Source organism: Colossoma macropomum, unplaced genomic scaffold, assembly GCF_904425465.1.
Source record: "Colossoma macropomum unplaced genomic scaffold, Colossoma_macropomum, whole genome shotgun sequence".
Lineage (NCBI taxonomy): Eukaryota > Metazoa > Chordata > Actinopteri > Characiformes > Serrasalmidae > Colossoma > Colossoma macropomum.
The window spans coordinates 23,314,313-23,338,316 of NW_023494784.1; the positions used below are offsets into that span (position 1 = coordinate 23,314,313).

At 39.8% G+C, this 24,004-nt stretch overlaps 1 protein-coding gene across 1 annotated transcript; it reads right to left on the reverse strand.

Moving 5' to 3' along the window:
• Window positions 1–1,103: 1,103 nt before the first annotated feature.
• Window positions 1,104–23,115, reverse strand: lats2 (large tumor suppressor kinase 2). The gene is made up of 8 exons (XM_036559000.1): window positions 22,669–23,115; window positions 17,390–18,152; window positions 8,998–9,130; window positions 7,328–8,865; window positions 6,552–7,134; window positions 6,200–6,382; window positions 6,005–6,111; window positions 1,104–4,785 (listed from the first exon to the last, which is right to left on the reverse strand). The coding sequence occupies exons 2-8, from the start codon at window positions 17,744–17,746 to the stop codon at window positions 4,249–4,251; spliced, it is 3,438 nt and encodes a 1,145-aa protein (XP_036414893.1). The 5' UTR covers window positions 17,747–18,152; window positions 22,669–23,115; the 3' UTR covers window positions 1,104–4,248.
• Window positions 23,116–24,004: the final 889 nt, after the last annotated feature.

Consider the following 24,004-nt stretch of genomic DNA (forward strand, 5'->3'; position numbering starts at 1 on the left):
ATGAAGCAGCAACGCAGGCCAATGAGTTCAGCTGCAGCCTCTGAGTTTATGTAAGAGAACAGAGAGCCTTCAAACAAAGTGGCAAACATCACAACAGTCCATCAACAGCCCTCAACTGATAGTAGCTTCGTATCTACGATTTATGCTGAAATGTGGAAATATATTGCTATTTGTTTTCCCACAAATAGCGGCATCTGCTTAAAGGGTCCATGTAAATAAAAATCCAATTTTCCCCACTTTCACGAAGTGAAGAGTTTGATATGGTACACAAACAATGTGAAAGGTAAATCGTACCTTTCACTGCCCAGTAGGTTTAATCTCTATATCAAAGCAGCCCGTTTTGAATGAACTGTTTTTGTGATGTCACAACGCTATTCAGCCTATAACATTTTACCCCTGCCCATTAATGCTTAAGTTATAAAGAGTGTTTCAGCCTGGACCGCTTTTCGAATAAGCCACACTACACGTTTACATTTACATATATCAGTCTTAAAGGCACAACAACAAAATACTAAGAGATAATGGAAAGAAAGAGAGAATGAAAAATGGTCATGTAAAATTAAATTATGACTGTTATTTGCACATAAATCCATGCAAATATCATCAGTGGGCCTCAGGGGGGAAATATAAAATTCAAGAAAAATCTAGGATATCAGCCCTTTAAAGAGGATATGAACATCTCGTAATGGGTGGAGTTCAACTTGAGTCAAACAGCTGGAGCAATAAATGAGACACATCTAAAATCTACTATCAATAGACATTTATTTAAAAGCAAGTACTTTCAACTCTTATTGTGTTCACCTTAGCTTTCAAGTAGTTTTGCCTTTTTTCTTTTCCTTTCATTAATATTTGCACACTTTCATCAAACTCATTTCTATGTATGAAAGGTTCTATAGCATTATTAATAACTAATGAGGTGCTCTATAATCTACGCTCGCTCTCCCCTGAAATCTGCATCTACCATGTGTCTTTATTTTGATGGTTTAAATGGAGCACAGGTGAAAACTGATACCAGAACATTGATGTAAACCCTCCATTCCAGAAGAATCCATTTGCAAAGGTAAGTTCTTATGGGTAAGCTCATATTAAGCAATAATGAAAACAACCGGATGATTTATTTAATTTAATTTAGACATATACATTTACACGTGAGAACAGTGAAAGCATTTTTAACAAATTCTTGGTTCATACATATATGTAAAAAAAAGATATGAATCCAAATGTTTATTGTCTGTAATACTGTAGACACGGAAGTTCAAAAGTTAGCTCAGAAAAATGAAAAATAATAGATACAAAAAATATGTATATCTGTATAAATATATATTTATATATATCCAATAGTAACTGTATTATATAATACATTAAGGAAGATCACAGAAGTCATAAAGAAGTCCCACCCCACTCAAGCACTGAAATACAAAAAAAGGCACACAAAAGAAAAAGTCCCATTATCAGATTACATAATAGTCAATCGAAGATTGTCAGCCAGCACTTTCAAAAGTAAAGTACAGAAAATCCATCCAAAACATCACACAAACACTCACACATGACCTCTAAAACTGACTCTATGAGGACTGTCTCCTAAAACGCTAAATTCTTCACTGAGTGGTCCATCCTGATGAATATGGGCAAGCAGAACATCTGCCACATTTGCTGTCAAGCTCTACAAAGCACTTCAGTTTTCAAAGTCCACAAATTAGTTTCACTTGAACCAAAGGTATGATGTCAATATTAAATAACACATAGAAGACAATTTGTTGTAAATTGTCACTAAGATTTGTACTTAAATATACTCTTGACAATATATAAGAGGCCATCATGGATTGTAGACTTGGGTTCTTCCAGTCAGTGTATCAGATACCGTAAAGGATGGTTGATGTAACTCCTTGGTCTGAACAAATTAGACGGTTAAGTATATCAACGATTGTCAATTAGCATAAAAGTTAATGCTGGTATATAGAACGTTTTGTACAGTTACTCACTGCAAATTGGTTTATCACTGATCAAATCAAATGGACATTATTAATACAATTCAATATGGCCACCACCTCATTATCTTACACAAGATTAAAAACAAGCACTTAAATTTGTTAATCATCACCCTCTCCTCATCCTCTTACAACTCCTTCAACATGTGAAAAACTCATTTCATAACTCATTTTCATTCCAATCTTATTATCTCGTTCATTTCCTCACTCTCTTCTAAATGCCCTCTCCCAAACATTCAGGACCAGCCTGAGTGAAGGCAGAAGGCACGTTTCCATCTCATCCTCAATACTGATCAGCATGTGGTGGACACACCCACACATTCATTAGAAGGCACACAGTTTGTCACATCCCACAACAATTACACTGTCAACCAATACCACACTTTAAAAAAAAAAAAAAGAGTAGAAAAAAATGAAAAAGCATATATGAAAGTATGAGGATAATGTACTTTGTAACATCAATAACAATGAGCAGCATTGGGTCAGTTAACTATACTGAAAATACATAAACTGATATATATTTACTTTTATGTAGTGTATCTCAGTATTAAAGTGGAACAGGCTATCTGTGTGATTAGAAAACTATATTATGTATTTTCTGTATTGCACATAGTCATACCATCACATACATTTCTTTATTTCCTCTGCCACTTTGTTTCACTGTTGTCCATTACCCTTTCCATTACTGCCTGATAAGATACTGTTCGTACTTCAGTCAAAGACTGCCTGTGTATAATACTGTGTAGTGTATGTGTGTGGATATGTGTTACGATGGTGCAGTGACTTCAAATTTCGCCGAGGTTGCCAACATCATTTCACATGTTAAATAGGTTACTGTTGAATATTCAACATTTCATATGTTGAATAGGTTACTTTTTTGGGTAGACATATTCCCAGAAAGGTGAACAATAAATCCCCTGATTCTTAAGACCTCCTTATTCAACTAAATACATTACCTTGAACCATAAAGCAAATAACTTGATGAAAAGTATTTAAGCTGGCATGCAGAACATGCCCAGGTGCTGATATTAAGCAACAGGACAGGCCCAGATTCTTTGATGCTTAGTACTAATACATGCTGGATGTGAAAAGCAGTTATTACTTTTAAAGGTAACTGGAGACAGAGACAGAACTGAGTTCAGAACCAATATCTGAGAAAAGTGTGAGATGCAGATAAAAGCATCCATATTTGAATATATAGCACAAACATATAGCAAACAGCTGAAAAAAACTCTTTGATTGGTTCTCTGCTGAGAACATTTTATGATCTGTTACAATATTAATGTATTACCCTATGAATTTCATTGCTTTTCTAACTTTAGGATTTTGTGCCTTAAGAACATCTGATGGCACCAATTCTGCTGATGGACGTTCAAAAGCATCAAGCGTCAGTGTTTCATTGTAACTGTGGTTTTGAAACCACTAGGAGGCATCAGAAAATCATTTCTGAATCAAGATATTTCTGTACTTTTTAGTTTTCCTCACAACAAAGAGGGAAATAACCTGAGCCATATCTTATTTTAATGCATGTATATTGTTGCTTTTGTTATTAGGAAGGCTCCATAGAGACTTTTTATTAGATCTCCTAGGCTTTTGTGTTGACATGGCTAAACATGACAACAGGAACTATATCTATAAATATGTGGGCTCATATGGTTTTAGATTAAGCAGGGTAGTTGGATTTTGTTGAAACTGTCTGGTCATATGAGTTAATAATTATCAACCTAATAACACACAACCATCGCAATTTCAGCCTTGTACTGTTTCCAGTGACATGATCACAGTTGCTCCTCTGGAATTAGGAATGGCTGTGTTGGCATCACCAGGCTCAGAGACAAGGAGGAAGCGTTAGCATCCTATGCCACACTGGAGCTGTCTCAGCCCACACATAGGGCTGAAGAATCAAGGAATGGGACACAGTAGACCATAAGAATGGAGTGCTTTGACTGATATCCACAGATGGCATGTCTCTGCTATCTGTAGAATCAGATTCATTAATCCATGTCCCTAGACTATGTGACGTGCTTTCTTGGTCCCAGATTGCAGTTTCAGTTAGAAGCATAAATCCTTGAACAAGTAAAAGATCCTGCAGGATTGTGTTAGAGTAATAAAATGCATTTCGTCTGGTGTTTTTGTCATCTCTTCTTTTCATCCACACCATAAATGCACACCATGGAGAAAAAGCACAATGGCCTGTGTGTTATCTATTGAAGTCTACACTGGGTAATGCTAAAGCAGCATGTGGACCCTCTCTCCACATCTACACATACACAGGCTCACAGCCCTCTCCTTGTTCTTCTTCTTCGTCCTCCTCATCTTCCTCCTCCTCCTCTTCAGGGCCCACGCTGCTTGCCGCACTACTGCCCGGGGGTCCCTGTATCTCTTCAGGGGGTTTAGGATAGCGGAACGGACAGCCGTTATCATCGAAGAACCTGCGGAAGGTGAACTCATAGAAGGCATGTTCAGGGTGTTTGCCGTTTGGAGAGCAGAGGGTATCCCAAGCGCGAGTGCTGTCTCCACTGTCACTCCATGCCCCCGGAGCTCCCTCCTCCTCCACAGGGTCAAAGTTGGAAGTATCCATTGGGTGGGTGATCTTAGGCCGGTAAGGAGCGAGCTGAGTGCGAAGGTTACTGGAGAAGTCCACCTGGACAAAGAAAGGGTGGGCCTTGATCTCTCCAGCACCATTACCCCCCAGACGCTCCTCCGCCGAGCAGCAGAGACGTCCGATGATGTCAACAGCCTCGGGACTGAGTTTCACTTGCGGGGGAACCTGCAGCGTGCTCTCCCAATTGATCACCTGAGAATAAAGAGACAATGTCATGTTAAAACAAAATTACAGAAAATCTGTGCTCTACTGTCTAATCCCTGAAGTCCAGGCTTGAGTAAGTGCCTGCAGTTCTATTCTGCAATCCTGCTCTGAGTGTCCCTTGGACAGCAGACAAATCAGATGCAGTTGCTGTGTAAGGCCCAATCAAGATCTACTGCAGCAGCACTGCAGCTGCCCCAAGAATAGATCTTTACTAACTAAAAGCATGGTAAGAAATCATATTGCACATTTTTCACAAACAGTATAATGAGATTAGTCTAAGAATGTAGTGTAGGTTATATAGCACTTCAACAGTGCATAGCTAATCTCCAGGCCTTCAGCAATGTTTCTAGGGCAGCCAATCATGTGATACCAATGCAGTGCATAAAATCATGCAAATACGGTACTGCAGCTTCAGGTAATGTTCACATTAACCATCACACAACAGTCTGTAGAGTAATAAAGAAATTACATCCAATGAGTGGGAGTTTAGAGGGAAAGGCCTTGTACATGAGAGAGGTCAACAGAGAACAGCCAGACTGGTTTGAGCTGACAGAAAAGACTATGGTAACTCCGATAACTCTGTACAAATGTAGTAGTGAGCAGAAAAGCATCTCAGAATACACAACACGTCAAACCTTTAGGTAGATGGACTACAACAGCAGAAGACTTCTGTCAGCCAAGAACAGAAAACTTGAGGCTGCAGTGGGCATAAGCTCAACAAAAGGCTGGTGGAGGTGGTGTTTTGGTGTGGGGAATGGTGGAGGTGGTGGAATGGTGTGGGGAATGGTGGAGGTGGTGTAATGGTGTGGGGAATGTTTTCTTGACAAACTTGTGGTAGAACAGGAGATTTGCAGCATGAAAGTGCACCTGAAAAAATTATGTCAACATGGACCAGAATCTCAGAAAAATGTTTCTAAAATCTGGTGGAAAAAATGCTGTGAAGAATTAAGGCTGTTTTGAGAGCAAAGGGAGACCCTACAAAGTGTTAACATAGTGTTCCTAATACAGGGCTCGGTGAGTGTATAGCTTAACCAAGATCTTCATCCCTAACAACATTTGTGCTTTGATGACCAGCATTACACAACTAATGGCTAAAATAACACAACACTGATACAGTCTTGAAATTTAGGCAAGAGAATTGCAATGCATTCCAATATATACTTGGTTTCTTTCAAGATGTGTTTTTATTCTGTGAAATTTTGCTGACCTTGATTTGTGTCTCTGTAGGGGTTGGAGCAAGGAAGGGGGGTTGGCCCACCAGCATCTCAAACAGAATCACTCCCACACTCCACCAGTCACATAGCTGGGTGTATCCTGCATACATATAACATGACATTATATAGATAGAGAAATGCTGGAGACACTAAAGTAGACACAATGTAAAAAGCAATATTTCTGGTACCTTTCCGCAGTAGCACTTCAGGTGCAATGTAGTTGGGAGTGCCCACCAGAGAATGTGCAAGGCAACGCTGATGCTGACGGGCTGCCCGCTGTTCCAGTGTTATCAACCGATCACCACAGCGACAGTTTGACACATCATCCCAGAAGTCACTTGGTTCCATACTATCCTGCCGAATATGGTTCCCTATTGAAGTAGAATGAGACAAAAAAAAGTTAAATGAAAGAAAAAAGATCCGCTTCTTTGTAGGATTCTAAAACACATCTAAAATCTGACTGATCAGTTCTTAATTACTGCAGCCTGATTACACAAAAGGTATCTACCCTAGGTATAAACTACCATTTATCTTTCTCACCTTTCTGGTAATACTTTGAGTTGTGTGTCCAACGGAACCCTGTGCACAAGCCGAAATCAGTCAGCTTGATATGTCCATCCAGGTCAATGAGGATGTTGTCAGGCTTGATGTCTCTATGGATAAAGCCCATCTTATGCACGCTCTCAATGGCTAGCGTGAGCTCAGCCACATAGAACCTGGCTAGCGGCTCAGGAAAAACCCCCATACGGATCAGCAGGCTCATCATGTCTCCCCCAGGAATGTATTCCATAACGAAATACAAGCTGTCCCGGTCCTGAAATGAGTAGTACAGCCGGACCACCCACTCGTTATCAGCCTCTGCTAAAATATCTCGTTCTGCTTTAACATGAGCCACCTGGTTGCGGTTCAGGACGTCTTTCTTTCTGAGAGTCTTCATGGCATACAAAGCTCCTGTGTCCACCTTACGGGTCAGACATACCTCACCAAAGGCTCCAATTCCAAGTGTTTTAATTTTCACAAACATAGACTTGTCCATCTTGGCACGGCGCAGTCGGTTGTAGTTGGACTCTTTCTGGTTCAGCATCTTTCTCATCTGCTCCTGCTCTGCTTCAGATAGACCAGCCTAATAAAAAAGATAAGAAAGCAAATGGTGTAAGAGAATGCAAGAACAGGGAAAAAAAATAAGGCAATTAATATGCTAATTTAATTTAACACTAATTTTGTATTCATTTATTGATTTGGGATTTGCCTTAAGTTAGAATTGCAGATCAGTGGTTTCAGATATTTCACGGTTGAGCAGGTAAAGAATCTCTTACCTTGGACATCTCCTGCTCCAGCTGCAGCCTGCGATTGAGCTTCTGTTGGTAGGTCTTCATAACATTTTCTACATGCTGCTCCATGTAAAACTTGAAGGCAAAAGGAGAATAGCTCTTGATGCGTGACTCTCTCTTCTCCTCATCACGGGCATTCTTCCGCACCGGTACTGGTGAGGTCTGAATCTGCTTCTTATCTTTCACAGCTTTCTCTCCTTTTCCTGGCTTAGATTTGTCTTTGGTGAGAGGCTCTTCTTGCTTTACTGTTGCAGCATTCGGGGCGGGCCTGCCTGGGGCACTGTGGTCTGAAGCTGCGGGTATAGCCCCACCTTCCAAAGGTGCTGTTTCTGGTCCTGCTGTGGCTCCAGACAGGAGCAGTGTTTTGGGGTATGGTGGTGGTGGACACCGGAGCTCTTGGGTGTGTTCCAAGGTAAAGCTTTCATCAGGCAAGTACCCATGAGTCTCAGGAGCATCCTGGGCTTGTGCAGTTAGCCAGCCTGGGTGGCACGGGCCAACTGCAGTCTTGGGCTCTGGTCTCATTACTCTCATGCTCTTAACAGGCTGCTGGATCGGTGGAGACGTCACTGCAGTGATGGTGTTTGGTGGGCCCATGCCAGCCTCCTGTTTGCCAGCTACACTGGTAGCAGCAGGCATGGCCTGTCTTACATTGACCTTTTGGTGGTTGTTGAAAGAGTTGGTCCTGCTGGGGACACGTACCTCCCCCCTGAAGGGCCCCTGTGGTTGCCTGGCTGGAGGCGCTGCCTCTGGGCCCTGAGCTCCTGCCCAGTGGTGGTCGTATAGGTCAAGGTTGAGGCTGGCCCTGGAAGGCGTAAGAAGACCTTGGGGGATATCTGAGAACTCAGCACCCATAGCTGCTGCAGCTGCTCCGGGGGAGCGTGACATCATGTGGACCTGGTGTGAGGTTGGGCTGGCCTGACGGGGGTGTGAGTGGGGAGGTAAGTAAAGGTTAGGAGGGAAGCCGCCACCATTTTGGCCCATTGCCCCTTTGCCTTGCATATTGACGTAGTTGTCTGGTGCCAGAGGGGGCATCTTGTTCTGGAAGGAAGCACTCCGTTTGATACTATAGCTGCTTGGCTCCATTATATGAGGTCTGTAGTCATAATGAGGGCTGGGCCCTCCTGGTGACTGGGACTGAAGCTGCATGGGTGGACCAGGCACACTGTAGCCCATTATGGCCTGATCCATGCCCCCTGCATACCCTTTCTGCTGGGCAGGGCCAGAGGGGTACATGGGTGTACCTTGGGCATTTTGAGAAGTCATGCCCGAAGGATAGGCACCCATGCTGGGAGGACGACCCATGGGGTTCCCCATTGCAGGACCCTGTGCAGAGCTGGTGGGCGGCATCATGAAATTCATGACAGGTGGACCGCCCATGTAGGGACGTGCCATCTCCCCCTCTGCCCCATAGCCAGCTCCCTCATACAGCGGTGTTCCCATCTGGTGGTAAGGAGGCATTGCTCCTTCATTGGAGGGCTCCATCGGTGGTCTGTGGTCTATTGAATTGGGCATGCCACCTTTACCTGCAATGGCGGAATAAACATGTTATTTAGCAATGAATAGCTATTTATATCACAAAACATGCTTAATGTGCTTAACTGAAAAACTAGTCTTATTTGTCTATAGCACAGTAGCACAGAATGCACTTGACTGACCTGGGGAGGTCTGTTTGATGACGCGTACAATCTGCTCATTGCGAGGGTCTAGGTAGCCCATCTTACTGATATACTCCAATGCTGCCTCTATGTTACGACTGCCAGTTTGTTTCAGTGCCCGTATCGCCATTTCCTGTTTCACAATGGAAAAAACAGAAGTTGAAAGGATGCACAGGGAAACCATGGGGACTGAAATGTTGAAATCGTATTTTTGTTTTACTTCTTTTTTTCTATGTCAGGCATTTAGAACTTCAGTGGGCATGTATTTAGTTAAACAGAGCTACACCTCCCACTCCCCCAACCAGGCATAGAGCACACACACACATATTCACACACACAGCAGGTAATTGTAAAGATAACATTCCATGCACCTGCTTCCTCTGCAGGTCATGGACCAGCTCCTTCCTGTGCCAGCACACAAACAAAAGCTAGCTCCTCATAGAACATATTGTGCTTTCAGCCCAGCAGGCAACACTACAACAAATACATAGTAATACATTTTGCATAAAGAGGCCTAGAAACCTGGGTTCAAACTGTAACATATATAAACGCACTATTCTTTCACTATTCACTATCCTCCCGACAGACGTGCACCAAAAACCAAGCAACTTGAGAGCTTTATTTAGAATGAAGACAGGAATGAAGTATACCCTGTCATAATCTGTAACTTAAGTGCTCTAAATAAAAAACAACTCTGCGACCCACACCTATATGAGGAAATCCCCCAAATGGCATATGACCTCATTCAGAAGACATTCTGCCTAAACCTCATTCTACCAAGACAAATCAAGTTTTTTACCTCACACTGCCTCTTGTGGCCAGAAAAGATATTGCACATGGAATGCCACAGAAAAAATATATATATTTTTTAGTTTTTGATGCTTATGATACTGTGCATTGACAGCCTTTCCATAACAACATGTGAATCTAACTTTAAACAGCTTCAAAGGTCCAGTGGTTGTCTTGGAGGGATTACAAGAAGGTAAGTGTAGAAATGAACTGGCAGCCAGAGCAAATGTGGGCACACAAGGCACACAGTTCAAACTGAAACATGTGCCACAGCCACAAAAATTCCACACATTCCCTCAGTGTGACTGAGTTACTGATCAAGAACACCTCTTGTTTGTGTGTGTGTGTGTGTGTTCGTGTGTATGTGTGTGATTCACACTTGTGGTAGATTCTCCAGGCACACACACAGCTCACACTCCCTCCCTCCCTCTCTCTCTCTCTCTCTCACACACACACATATATGAGGGAAATACTCTTGTCTGTCCATCTCTATTGTTCTGAAAACTTCAGGGGTTATGGATTAAATTCCAGGGTTGCCTACTCAAAGGCGGTGTGCCTTCTAGTTCCCTCTTGAGATTTAAAGGCGCCATACAAAAACACACACTCAACCCTTAAACAGAGGTTGGATCTGGTTTGACCAAGAGAGTTACAGTCCTGACCTCTGCTGTCATGGCGACAGATGTTCAGGACATTCCAAAAGCCAAGAAGGAAAAATTCCAGCTATGTGAAAATCTGTACTTAGACAGTACTGCGCAAAAGTCAGAGATCACTATCTCACTTATTTCATTTCCAGTCAAAACGGCCGTAAACAGACATTAACTTTTCTGAATCAGAAAAAAGAATAAAACATACATTTAACAGAAAATTACATAGAAGTCCATCCATCCATCCATCCATCCATCATCTAAACCGCTTATTCTTCTGGGTCGCGGTTACATAGAAGTCTAAATAACTAAATATAATTTACATTTTTTTACTTTTTACATTCAGGAGACTCGCTTTCGTTTTTTCAAAAAAAATCTGCATGGATATTTTTCCACACCTCCAAAGTTCAGTCTTAGAAGTTATTTTCATTTTCACCTTGCTAGAACTCGTTGGTTTTAAGAGTGGAAGGATGGAAGCGATAAAAGGGCCGTAGGTGCACTAAAGTAAAGAGTGGACAAATAAAATACTGATAGATTTGATATATTTAGTTAGGTTCTGTGTAATTTTCTGTTAAACGTATGTCTCCTGCTTTTTTATCACACAGAAAATTTAATAACTTGTACTCAGTGCTGATTTTGACTGGAAATTGAATAAACAAAAAGGACAGTCTCTGACTTTCGCACAGTACTACATCTGTCAATTCAACTTGCCTTGTTTATTCTTGCTTTATTTCTTTCTGTACCACATATTCTCATATGGGCTGTGCCCAAAATATCCACATTCACATTCATATTCCAGTCATAATAGTCACCGCCACACGTCTCATTGCAACAGCAGACATTTAGTCAGCCATCTCGTACTGCAATGACAGTCACACATGCGCATTCCTGACCGGGGCGAGCAGTCCTCTCAACTTGAGTGAATATTTATAAAAACAAACTGTCTCCATGGCTGGAGTGACATAACTATTGTTGGATACGCTGCCGTGAGTCAGTGTTAAAGCCTGTTTTCTTATATGAGCTTTCACTTTGACCTGATTCTGAATCACATTCCTCCATAGCATGTGAAAATGAAAGCCATATGGAGGACCCTCAGAGATGTGTGCAAATGGATGTACTGAAAGACAGACATTGTCGAAAGTGGAAACAAAAATAAGCAAAACAATTTATTGTCACATGCCACTTCACAGTAAACATCAATTATGGGAAAGTCATTATTTGCAAGTGCTTGGAGGCTTTGACTTTACATCTGCTCTGCTTATGCTTCTGTACACTGGAACTTTACTGACAATAGTCAAATGGCTTTGTACCAAAATGCATGTAATGAAAAATTACAGCTGATTCAACTGTAAGTGGAAATATTGATGTAAACAAAGTCATTCAGAGTGGCTTGATGTAAAATGATCTGTTCTGTTCTCATCCAGTCAGAATTGTTCACAGCGGTAGTGATAGGAACCAGGCATCTGAAGCATTTAATGCCTCTTACAGCTACTTCATTAAAGAGTTACGCATATAATGCTTGATGTCAGAGTAACTGTTTCATGATAGTGAAGCTTTCAGCCTAAAATGTAATTTTTGAAAGGCACTGAAAGGCAAAAATAGTCCCAAAAGAACGTTTTTTTTTTTTTCAGATTTACCCTTATTTTGCTATTATTAACATTACATATAAAACTGATCATTCTGAACCGTAAAGGTAAAATAGTAAAATGACAGTATCTGCCCTGTAGACATTATGACCCCTGGTTCCTATCACCACCACTCTAAATAAATGAGAGACACAATGAACCATTTCACATTAAACTGCTCTTGATCTTAAAGCTGTATTTCAGCAAAACAGACAAACAGACATTCAAACAGACAAACAAATGCCATGCACATGGCCAAAGCAGCTCTTCATGCCTCATAATTCAAAAAATATATAAACAGAGCAAACATGTTGTAACTCATCTACATCTGGCAGAGAGTCAAAAGAAGGATGGGGTTTAAAGTGCTCTTCATCTCCTCATTTAACCCCCCCCCCTCCTCCCCCAGCAAAACATTTCCTCCTTAAAGGTGATTATGTAACTCACCGCTTCATCGCTGTGTAACTCATGGAGCAAGGAGCCGTGATAAAGATCAGGCCAAAGGAGCCCAGGAAAGGACCCGGGGCAGCACAGGCAGCCATTACTTTCCTGGAATGTGCCGTAAAAAATAGAAGTCCATATGCTCCAGTAAAAGAGAAAACTAAAAATACCAAGTCACACACCACGGCTGAGTCTTTACATAATAATGATTATCACTAATAACAGCGAAGCTTGTTGAATGTATGCTCTGCATTTGGCTGATAGGTCTGTAGTATCAATATTATATGGGGAAACTATCATTACCCACTTAAACTCTCAGTTCCTTGCTCTTAAAACAACTTACACATTTGATTCATGGTATCATAGTAAACAATTTATAGGAGTTACTAAATAATAGGCCGTAAGGTTAATCACTTATGATGGGCCTAGGATTAAAGAGGTTAAGCTTAAAAACATAACAGACAGAGGGCTTGATAGGTGCCTGAAGTATGGAAACATTACATAAAAGGCTGACCATTACAAATACAGGGACAAAAGAAAGACATACACAGTCACAGAGAGTGTGCTGTCCCAGGCGGCTATGTGCCACGCCCACTGGGGAAACTGTTCCACCCAGCCGCTATTGAATGGAGATACTTCCTGTGTGTGTCCAGACTGTCCCAATTCATCCTTACCCACACGCAGGGAGGACGTATAAGCCAGTCAGTCTCCAGCTTTCCCAATAAAGAATTCTCTCAGCTGTCTCTATGAAGTAACACCATGCCAGAGCCTTCTGAGTGACCACCAAACACATAACAGTGTCTATAAATCAGCTTCTAAAAACCTACACAAAACTTAGAATGTCCGAAAACTGACCACTGCTTTTTCACCTTCAGGGAAAAAGCAGAGAACACAGAGTGCTGTGCAAAAGTCCTTGGCACCTAATTATACTGTTTAAAACCATTTATCTTGGCAATAATGTGTTTTTGCCAGTAAAACCACAATATATAATTAGAATAGAAACAAGTAAACAGAAATACAATAACAAGTAATGAGAATTTCTTATTTTGAAAAAAGTAGTTGATAACTCTTTCACACTAGTTCACAAGATTTCTCCAGATGTCCACTGGACATCCTCAGCCATCACATGGATTTGTTTAAATTCATCACTAGCACACTAGATTTAACCTAATGAAATACTGATTAGTTGAATCAGGTATTGGACAATTACAACAGATAATACAGGGCTGCAAAGAGGAGAGGGTTGGAAAGGGTTAAACAATCAAATTGATCAAATGACATGCATAAAATCACTACTATTTGTATTATTTATTAATGTTATTTGTATATTTTCTAATGTTAGTGTTTTCTGAGTAAATGAATGCCTGCTGCCCAGATAAACATCTTTTTCACTGTAATTTTCTCAGGTGCCCAATACTTTTGCACAGTACTACATATTTAATAGAAAAATACAAAAAAGCCTCAACCACTTAACACAATATCATTTTTTCAGTACTTAGTGTATCTAGCCTTTTTCTATATTGCTGCATTTTTCCACAACCCCGAAGTTCAGTCTGAGAAGTTGGCTGGATTCTGTTTCTCAAGATCCAAGTAATCGCAAACACATTCAGTGATGAAGTCTGGACTCCAGCGTGGGCAGTTCATTGTCCTGAGAACTCCAGCAGCTTCTTTGTTTAATTTGCAATTATTCTTTCTTTTTCATCTTTTTCTTTTTCTAAGTAATAGCTTCTATAGTCCTTTCAGACTAGTGTTGTCCTCTCACAGTGGAAGGATGGACAGAAACACCTGTGGATTTTTTCAGATCTATAGCAAGAGTGGAGCTTGATTTTCTCCTCTCTCAAAGATGAAAGCTTTAAGTATTGTTTATCTTATTTATAACATAACATATGAGGAGTTAAATAAAATTCAAACATTAGATTTCAAAATTCAAAGAAAGTTCTGCATCTGGACGATAAGCACCATGGTAAGACATAAAAATAAGACTGCAGCTAAGGACAGAATATATCCAGACGTCTTCATCCAAATCAAGTCTGACTTCAGACTACAAGCCATCTGATAGTATGTTTTAAATCTTGGAGAATGAAAAAGACCCATTCCAGTCTCCATTTAGCCATGTCATAAAGCCTGTCACAGAGGCAACTTGGCTCCCTCAGGCTAGGCCTCATAATTCCACTGTGCGGTGGTGGATTTCTCAGTGGTGTTGTGCATGGGCTTGAGCACAGCATTCCTCACATGCCTCACAATCACAGGGCTGCTCTCAGGCCTGTAGCGCCACTTTAGACATACGGCCTCAGTGCTAAGCAATGCCATAGCGATCTGCTCACAGGCCTGTTTCAGAAAGTCTGTAATACAGTATGAAGCACAACATAAACTCCTGAAGAACAAATACGGGCCAGGGCAAATGTCTAGGCCCTCAAATCTAAACTTACTACTAAACACAAACTCTTTTACTATATATAAAGTGCCACAACATCCTTACTGTACATAAATAGTGGTGGTTTAACTGGTGGTGCCTCATTATTTAGTTCAATACTCACAATAAGCAAAAGCACATATGCCCAAACGTTTTTGCTTTTCAAGGGGAAAGGTGATTGGCTTCACTTCCTGTCGGAAACATTCCTTATCCTCCTCTTGTCTCTGGGGTGGAGATGTTCCACAAAACTCCCAAAGAAAAGAAATGCCAGGTAGATTGTGAAATCCGACTGCCATTTCAACATTTCTGTAGTCAATATTATGTAACAGATTCAAACTTGGCAAAGAGCAGATTCATTGTGTTGAATGTCCACTGTATGTTACAAATTAAACTAAGAAGAGTTCACAGCACTGTACTCATGTCCGATTTCAAAGGCCTTTTGAGAGGTTGTGATTTCAACATACTATAGGCAGACATGAAGAATGTGAATGCTAGTCAATATAAAATAATACATTCTTAAGAAGTAAGTGTCTACTGTTCCAGAAATGCCGCTACTACAAGCCTTCATCAAAAAAACATAATATCAAATGGTAGGGAACAATGTGGGTTGAAGGCCCTCTCCATATTAAAACCTCATCCAGCTTTGAAAATGTGTATTAGATCATTATATATTAGATCATTCTGTTCTCTACTGGCAGACGAATGTAAAAAAAAAAACAACATCTGCATTGTACAGATGTTTAGATGTGACCAATATTTCCAGAATGTGACCAGAATGTTCAGGCTACACTGGGCTGTTGCACAAAATTTCTGAATTTTATAAATTTTACTGCTTTTGACACACTAAAGAAATATGCTCTATTTCTCTGTAATGATAATCAAGAAGATGGAAGTCCCAAATTGTAAATATTTTAAATGTTATATATGAGAATACATACAATGTTTCAGATATCAACCTCAGCCCAAAGTTTCCATATCGGGGCACTGCTAGTTATATGTTTTATAATCTTCTACAAAAATGTAAAAAACTTAAAATACTGTTTTCAAAATGTCTTCGTCAACAGAAACACTCATGTTTATATTACTATTAACATAACAAGAAGAAACACTTTGATTTTGTCACTTCAAGGGGATGCAGGCTCATTATTTTGTCTACCCATAGTACTGTACAGTACACTGCTAATATTATAGTGTCTATATGTGTGCTGCTATAGCACATACTGCATATGCTTAAAACAGTCCACAGACACCACCTGTTGACACAAATGGTTTTCTTGCCACATACATTAACAACACATTTAAACTAAAAAAAACAGAGCAACTGGAACTAAATGAATGTTCGTTCCGCTGTGTGACATCTGAAAGACAGAAACAGCGCGCACACACACACACATTTTTGTTTTTATGGGCTGTCAGGACATGAAGTCATACACATGTAGCGATATCGACAATAGTAAAAAATCAATTGAATGAAATTTAAACCTATATTATGAATTTGTCCCGTTTTCCTCCGAGGGTCTCTCATTTACTGTCGAAACCACCATCAACAATTCAAACTAGGCATCTGGGTAAACATAATCAGAGTAAAGTAGGAGGGGAGTGGGGAGGGGCTTACTATATGCACTCATACTATATGCTCAAATAACTGAGCTGTTTTCCTAGAAGTCACTGATGAATTCTACGGATTGCGATTCTTAAGGCTTGTTTTGGGTGTTTTTCCATCACACAATCAAAAACAAGAACTGAACCAAACAGAAACCAGCAGAACATACAGTTCTAGTTCTAGCTAATTTCCCACCTTGCTGAGAGACAGCTGGAACAACCATAACCACTTTATAGCGTCAAATTTGGCTAATTTGCTATCTTGCTTGGCTGCTATGAAACAACATGCTGCACTGTTCTGCGCCTACACACTCGCAAAAATATCCAATTTACATTTACTAATTTACATCATGTGCAAAATCAAGCAAAGCTCATACTGTTTTCTGTCAAGTGTGAAAATCTAAACAAAAATTTTTGTTCTGTGACTGCCAGCATAAAAACTCATAGCATTAGCGCTAGCTTCCAGACTGGCTCATGTCTTCTTAGCCAACTAATTATAAAAGTAATAATTATAAAAATTGACACATCACAGCATTTTAGTTTACATTCTTGTGCTTATTTGTCATTTAATAGTGTTTGGTGACTTTTTACCTGGAGGAATGCGCTAAAACAACAACCACAGTTGAGTTTTCTGGTGCCAAAAATTTAGTTACTTTGTCAGAGGGCTGGTGCAAATTCATAGAGTTCTGCAGAAGCAAGACATTTTTAACACCTACAACATAGAAAATAGAATCAAATCTTGACCTTTGAGTCAAAAATTGGATCTAAGTATTGGTTTCAGTCCAGATCATATGGTGGTTAGTGTTTTCCTCTGCTTTTCCTACAAATTCAATACATTTTTAATAAAAACAATCACACATGCACACACGCACACATCTTACTTGATCACATCCAGCTTTGACCAGCTCCTGCAGCATCTGTCTGTTGACATCTCCGCTGGGGTGTGCTGAGCTTGATGCCGGACCAGACTCATTGGCGAAAGGCATCAAAGATTTGCGGATTTCTCGCAGGGCGTTCTGGTAGTTGTTGAACTTCTGTGGCTGTCGGAGTTGCTGCTGTCTTCCAGCTTGATCTTTACTTTTACAGTCCCCACCTCTGCCCCCTTCTCCTCGAGAACTCCCCCCATGTAGTGCCTGGCTCACAAGCTTAGCTGGCTGCTTCAGTCCCTCCTTGATCTCTTGCAGGCGCTGACGCGTGTTGCCCACATACGGGGCAGCGGGGAAGGTTTTTGGCCTCATGAGTGGATCTAACCTGATCAACTGGGCTGCTAACACTGACTCACAAGCAATCCCCAATACTGCACAACGGCAAATTTACTCCACATGTACTCACTTACACATCTCAAGTGTATGAGCAAAAATAATAAAATCAAAGACCCCTACAAAAACACACAGCAAACACAAACACACACACAAAGCTCAGCTATGAATGGGTCTGACCTAAATAGATAAGGCTCTGCAGTGGGGTAGATCTGAGAGGAGATTGGGACTCTTTTGGAAATTTGTAGCAGATCTTCTTTGTCCAGCTCTGCCTCCTACTGGATCACATCGCCCCCTTTTAGGGGTCACACTCCCCTTCCTCCCACAACATGAAAGGGGTCATACAAGAGGGCTGGTTCCATTCTGTCCTGGTTTGCATCTTTGCCTGTGGAGGAAGAGCAGGTAAATATAGGTGAGATAAAGGCTCAGGATGTGTGGTACAGTACAGTTCTCCTCCATCCCTACATGTGATCCTTTGAATTTACTTGATTACATATCAAAATTATATCATTTTCACACTGAAAGACAAAACTGTTCACACTTGAAAGTAAATTCAACACTTTACTCCTTTCATTGTGCAAAATACCCGAGACTGGTCAGAAATTAGCACCTCTGCACTGGTTATTTCAAAGAACATTTTGTGCATTCCAGCACTGCATTGCTACTCTCCTGAGGCGGAGGATAGGAGGATGAGGGGGAAAGGCACATGTCTTTCTGACGCAAGCAGAGCTTCATGCCAAAAGAGATAAACTACATTGATTATTCATAATCGAATCATGTCTGTAAAACACAAGCAGGCATAACATGACACAAAACAGCTACACTAATCATACAGATCAATATTATAAAAGGATTAGTAATTGGTGGACATTTAGAGGCTTACAGAAACTAGTCTTTAGCATGACGGACAGCAAGACAATAAAAAATTGTAAAACAAACAGTGCCTGAACAGAATATATCATCCAGACGGTGCATAACAAAACAGACATAATCTGTGACATAACTATGTTTTATTTGGCAAGGCATCATTCTAATGACATATCCTTTTGATTATATCAACTATCAGTAAAATCAGTTCCACCTTGCCTGCTCCCTTTCAAATTAGTGTCTCCACCGGACTGCACCTTTAAAGTCCAATCTGAACAGTACTAATAAAAATACAATATTATATTGTCTGATGTTTATAATATTTCAGTTAGCAATAATACAGTTAATGAACCCTTATGTCCAGAGCACTACTACATTTTGCTAAAATAATGTCCTAAAAACTTGGCATTGCTTCTCTTAAAATTACACCTTTAAGGAGGAACATTAAGTATTTCCAGAGAGAAAAGGTGTTTATTTAGTTTTAGGGATTTTAAAGTGTTCTTTTCACACAATCTGAAGCAACCATTAAATGATATACGTTACAGTTAAATGTTAGATCTTTAATACCATGTGTACAAAAAAGAATAGCAAATAAATAAAAAATGCTTGGCAACAGAGATGGCTTTATATCACAGACATAATGGACATTATCTGTCAAATACACTGCTAAAAATATCACTCAAAACTGAAAAACAATATTACAGTATTTCATTATCACATATATATTGCCTAGCCTTGGTCTAACCTTCATCTTAAATTAGTGTTAATCACTTTATACTGAAAAACTAGGTGTAATCTGTTGCTGATTCTGTTAAAAATAGCAAATGTGTTTGTTGTGCATCAGACCTTTGGTAAAAAGTCTGGTTAACTGATAACAAAAATGCAGAACAGTGTAAGCACAAACAGGTTTTGAAACAAGCATGATGGTGGTGCTTTGCTCCACGATGCAAGCACGTTGCTCAATCTCCAGGATCTTTATCCTAAGCTCCCATTCTTGTGATGCTTCCAGGACTGGGTAAAAATACAAAACATTCCATTCCACAAGTAACAACATGAAAACCCATACCATTTCATCACAAGACCAGCATCCCAAAATAAACCAATAAATAAACACATTTCAGAGAAATCTCAATCACAAGGAAGTGAACAACCATTCACTTCACTTTATTTTTTAAATACCAAGACATTATCTTCTGTGGCATGCGGCAGTTTGTCCCAGACATTCATCTTGATGACTGAGACTGTAGTGAGTAATTCACTGCATCAGCATGTCTCCTCACAAAGCTATAACTGAAGTTGAATTGACAATTAATTGACTTCAACTGTGACCGTGAAAACTATGCCATAAATCACTAAATGTACTAGAATCATAAAACCTTGCTGATCATACTTAGTTGTGTACATCGCTCACCACGACTAGCTGATTTGAATGCATTCTCCTTCTGGACTTGTCATATATGATCACATATACACCATCTGTAGTTGAATGCTTCACTGCTTTGACACACAAAAGTAGTCCAGTATACTTCACTCAAGATTGCTGAGTTGCTCCCATAAAGCTGTGACCAATCCTTTCAAGTCATTGTAAGCTAAGTGCAGCCGCAAGCAAAAGTTTGAACACTCCCCCAGTCAAATGACATGTTTTGCTGAGTGAAAGTAAGTTAATCCTTTACAAAGAACAAATTCTGCAAAATGTGCACGGGTTACATTTTTAATATTTTTCCCAAAATGTCACATTCAACAAATAAACAGTAAGTGTGCATTTAAGTGTGCGTAAGTGTCATTTAACCTGGGGTGCCAAAATGTCCATATGGCTGTATGTATAGTAATGAACCAAAGCTCAAAGAGAGCTTTATGAAGCATGTACAGTATACATGATCTCAAATGTATCCGAGTTACAACAAGATCCAAATAATCTCATCAGGTGTGACAAAGTTATTCTCTTCAAAAGTATCAAACTCACAAAGCACCATCTTCTAGTAACGTCTAGTAACTTATTTCAAGTTGTGTAACCGAGACCTTTAAAAAATGTCAAAAACGTCTTGGTGTCTTGAAAAACGTCTTGAAAACTCATGTTTTTCCATCTGGAATCAATAAATGATATCATTTTATTCTCCAAAACATAACATTGCTTGCAGCCTTCAAAAAGTGGCTGCTGGATAGCCACAAACAGGCATACCAGTCTGAAAAAACTCAGGCCTCAACCTGGCTCTCATCATCATGATCATTCTCATGACTGAGATGATGTTAAGATCCTCAGGCGTCACCAGAAATATACAAAAGGTATAATATCAACGTTGACCATCTCTTGACCACTTTAATGGATACGAAGACAAGCCATGTAGAATCAGGTGTGCCATTCAATAATACAAGCTATGTACAACTCTATATAATGCAACTCAATCAATTCAAAACAAGACGGAGCTGAGGTGAGAACTTCAAACAAATACAAGGACTACAATCAAATGACCACAATTCACTGAAAAAGGCTCATCAAATCCCAGTCCACCTAAAAACTCTGTTTTACAACAAGGGCAATATTTACTTGCTGGAAAAAACTCTCCCTTTTTGAGAATATTAATATATTACTGTAAGACCTCACGACGTATTTTCACAAAACAAAGACTAAAAACATTACTCTATGTCGTTTTACTAATCATGTTTCTCTGGGCAGTGAGCACAGGAAGACTCACTTTGCACAAGAGCTACCATTTACTCAGTGGTAACATCAGTCAGCACCCAAAGCCATGAAATTCACCATGAGAAATATATCCTACACTTAAGCTGAATCTAAACCAATGTGGAAAACAACAAGGGCTGAAACAGCCTGCACAACAAATAACTGGTAGAAAGTGGAAATAACAGTATTACATTAGTTTCACTAGGTAAGGCAGACAAATTCCATCCAGAATAAAGTAATACTGAGGTGCACTGGGTTGTGCTATAAAGTGCTATAATATTGTAAGCACACCACGAAGTGTTTATTAAAGAATAACACAGTATTTACACGCCATTACTCATTTGTTAATACAGTTCAGCATGTAATCGCCTTAAGTAGCACAAATGAGACCCTCCACACATGAAACACTCTTTATGGAGGACTCTGCATTCCCAGAAAATGCTGTGATAATAACACCATTATTACTATTATTATTATTGTTATTATGCTACACTGTTAGTTGGGGGATTGCAAATAAGACCCCCAAACCTGGACTTTATTAGGCATAAAGTATGTAGCATTATTATTTTAAAACATTATTATTGTTGTTGTTATTATTATTGTTAATAATAATAATAATAATAATAATAACACTAATAACAATAATAATGTCTGTTCTACACCTAATATGGTTTAGGGTTTCAACATACAGCCCCATTTTAGTAGCAACCCCTAACCTGATTTTAACTGTTAAGCAGTTCATTTATTACACCCTTTATGACATATTTAGTTAATAAGTTTAAGAAATACATGAAACACAAGCATTGAGTAAAACCACAACTCTCAAAAACTTTACTTCAGATGGAGGGACAAGTATTTCACAATTCCCTACATATACAGTAGTACAACTACAACAAACTTCACTAAACTGAGTCTATTACTGCCAAACTGAAGTGAAAAATCTCAAACTCTTTGGCAGCTGATATACAGAGGCGTGAAAGCATTGAATTATCATTAAATCAGAAAAAATCACAAACGGCTTTTAATTACAACTAAAGTGGTTCTCCAACACTGCAGGTAGTGCAGAGGTCTGAGCGGAGAGAGAGCTGGTTAAAGGCCTGTTCCTGAAGCCTGCAGTCTGAGCTCTGTGGCCGAATGGAGCGAGAGGAGCGCAGATCCGCTGAAGCAGCTCGACATTCCAGCTGAGGGAGAAACTACAGCCTGCTGCGCTCACAGACCGACCACAGCTCTAATGCCAAATCTACACACACACACACAAAAACACGACGGAGAAAAAACTAACACGAACATTTCGTCTTCACTCGCTTTCCTTTTCCAACCTCTTGAAAAGTGACAAAGCTTTTGAGGTACTTACCATGTGAAAGAGATGTAAATCCTGTACAGGGAATAAAGTGGAGTTGTGGACTTTCAACATCGGTTACTTGAGTGCCGAAGAGCTGATTCGTCTCATAAAAAGCACACTTTAAATGTGCTGAGCCCGTCCTCCATTTTCTTCTTGCTCCTCTCGGCAGATTTAGAAATGCAGTACAAAGTTGGACACTTACTGCATTGTTAACATTCCACAGGAGTCACGTGAGGCACCGACGCACGTCAGCACTGCACATAGTCTGGGCGGGGCTTCCTCCATTTACAACGCTATTCAGCAGCACTGCTGAGGGCAGGCTGGGCAGCGGGCACTACTGCTACCCCAGCAGAGGGAATAAGAGAAACCAGTCCAAAATGAACTTATGTTCTTCATTAGCCCGATTAAGTCAGCTGTTTAGGGTGCTGTCGTTTGCCGTCGTACACAGGTTCCCAGCCCTGGAGGAGCAGTCCTGCCCTGCATGCTTTAGTGTTTTCCTGGCTCTAACACACCCACTTCTGCTCAGGAAGAGCTTGATAATTAACCGATAAGTGGGATGAAGTGTGTTGGAGCACAGGCAGTGGGCGTTTCTGGACTGGGAATCAGGTCTTCTTGATTTCTAGGCTCTAAAATGTTCTCAGTCACAAAGTTCAGAACATAAAAATGATGTTTTGTTTTTTTTTTATCACAAGTAGAAAAATCAGGTGGTTATAACCGTCCAAGTTTCAGAGCAAAACATTGTACAACCTTTGTAAGTTTAAACCATTTCTGTTTTAAACAGATACATTCTTCAACAAAATGAAAGATCTTTCTTTGAAACTTGTATGCCATGTATTTTCAGTACACTTCTATTATGTTTGTAGTGTGAGGCATGTATTGTGGTATTTAAATAATTAAATAAACAAATAAACTTCTGATTTATAAAAAAACTGATTTACAAATGGCATCACTGCATTCAGTTTTAAGCCAGACTCCATTTCAATAAGGAAGTATAAACTGCACATTTTATTTTTAAGACATTATAACATGGATAAAATGTATTTTCCTGTTTCTTTATTTTAAGCAGCTTACCCAGTGTCATAAGAAAAATGGTAGGCATGATTATCTTATGAAGTTTACTGACCATTCCTAACTTTCCTTTTCTTATCAGATTTTCTGGTCTTCTGAGAACATAATATTGTATAAATGATATAAAAATAATACCTTCATGACAATATTATTGTATAAATGTTTTAGAAACACAATATTTAACACAACAGATGTTCTTCAGCTTATCAATGTCATTGACTACACATTCAGTTTTTAAACCAAATGACACAGAATAGCCCACTTGTGATGATCTGATTTC

Bases quoted from the DNA above. Each gene is read 5' to 3' on its own strand.
- lats2 (XM_036559000.1), bottom strand. From the start codon at position 17,746: ATGAGGCCAAAAACCTTCCCCGCTGCCCCGTATGTGGGCAACACGCGT. The intron at 8,866-8,997 runs GTCAGTCAAGTG...CCGCCATTGCAG, and splicing joins CATCAAACAGACCTCCCCAG to GTAAAGGTGGCATGCCCAAT. The intron at 6,383-6,551 runs GTGAGAAAGATA...CTACTTCAATAG, and splicing joins CTCAAAGTATTACCAGAAAG to GGAACCATATTCGGCAGGAT.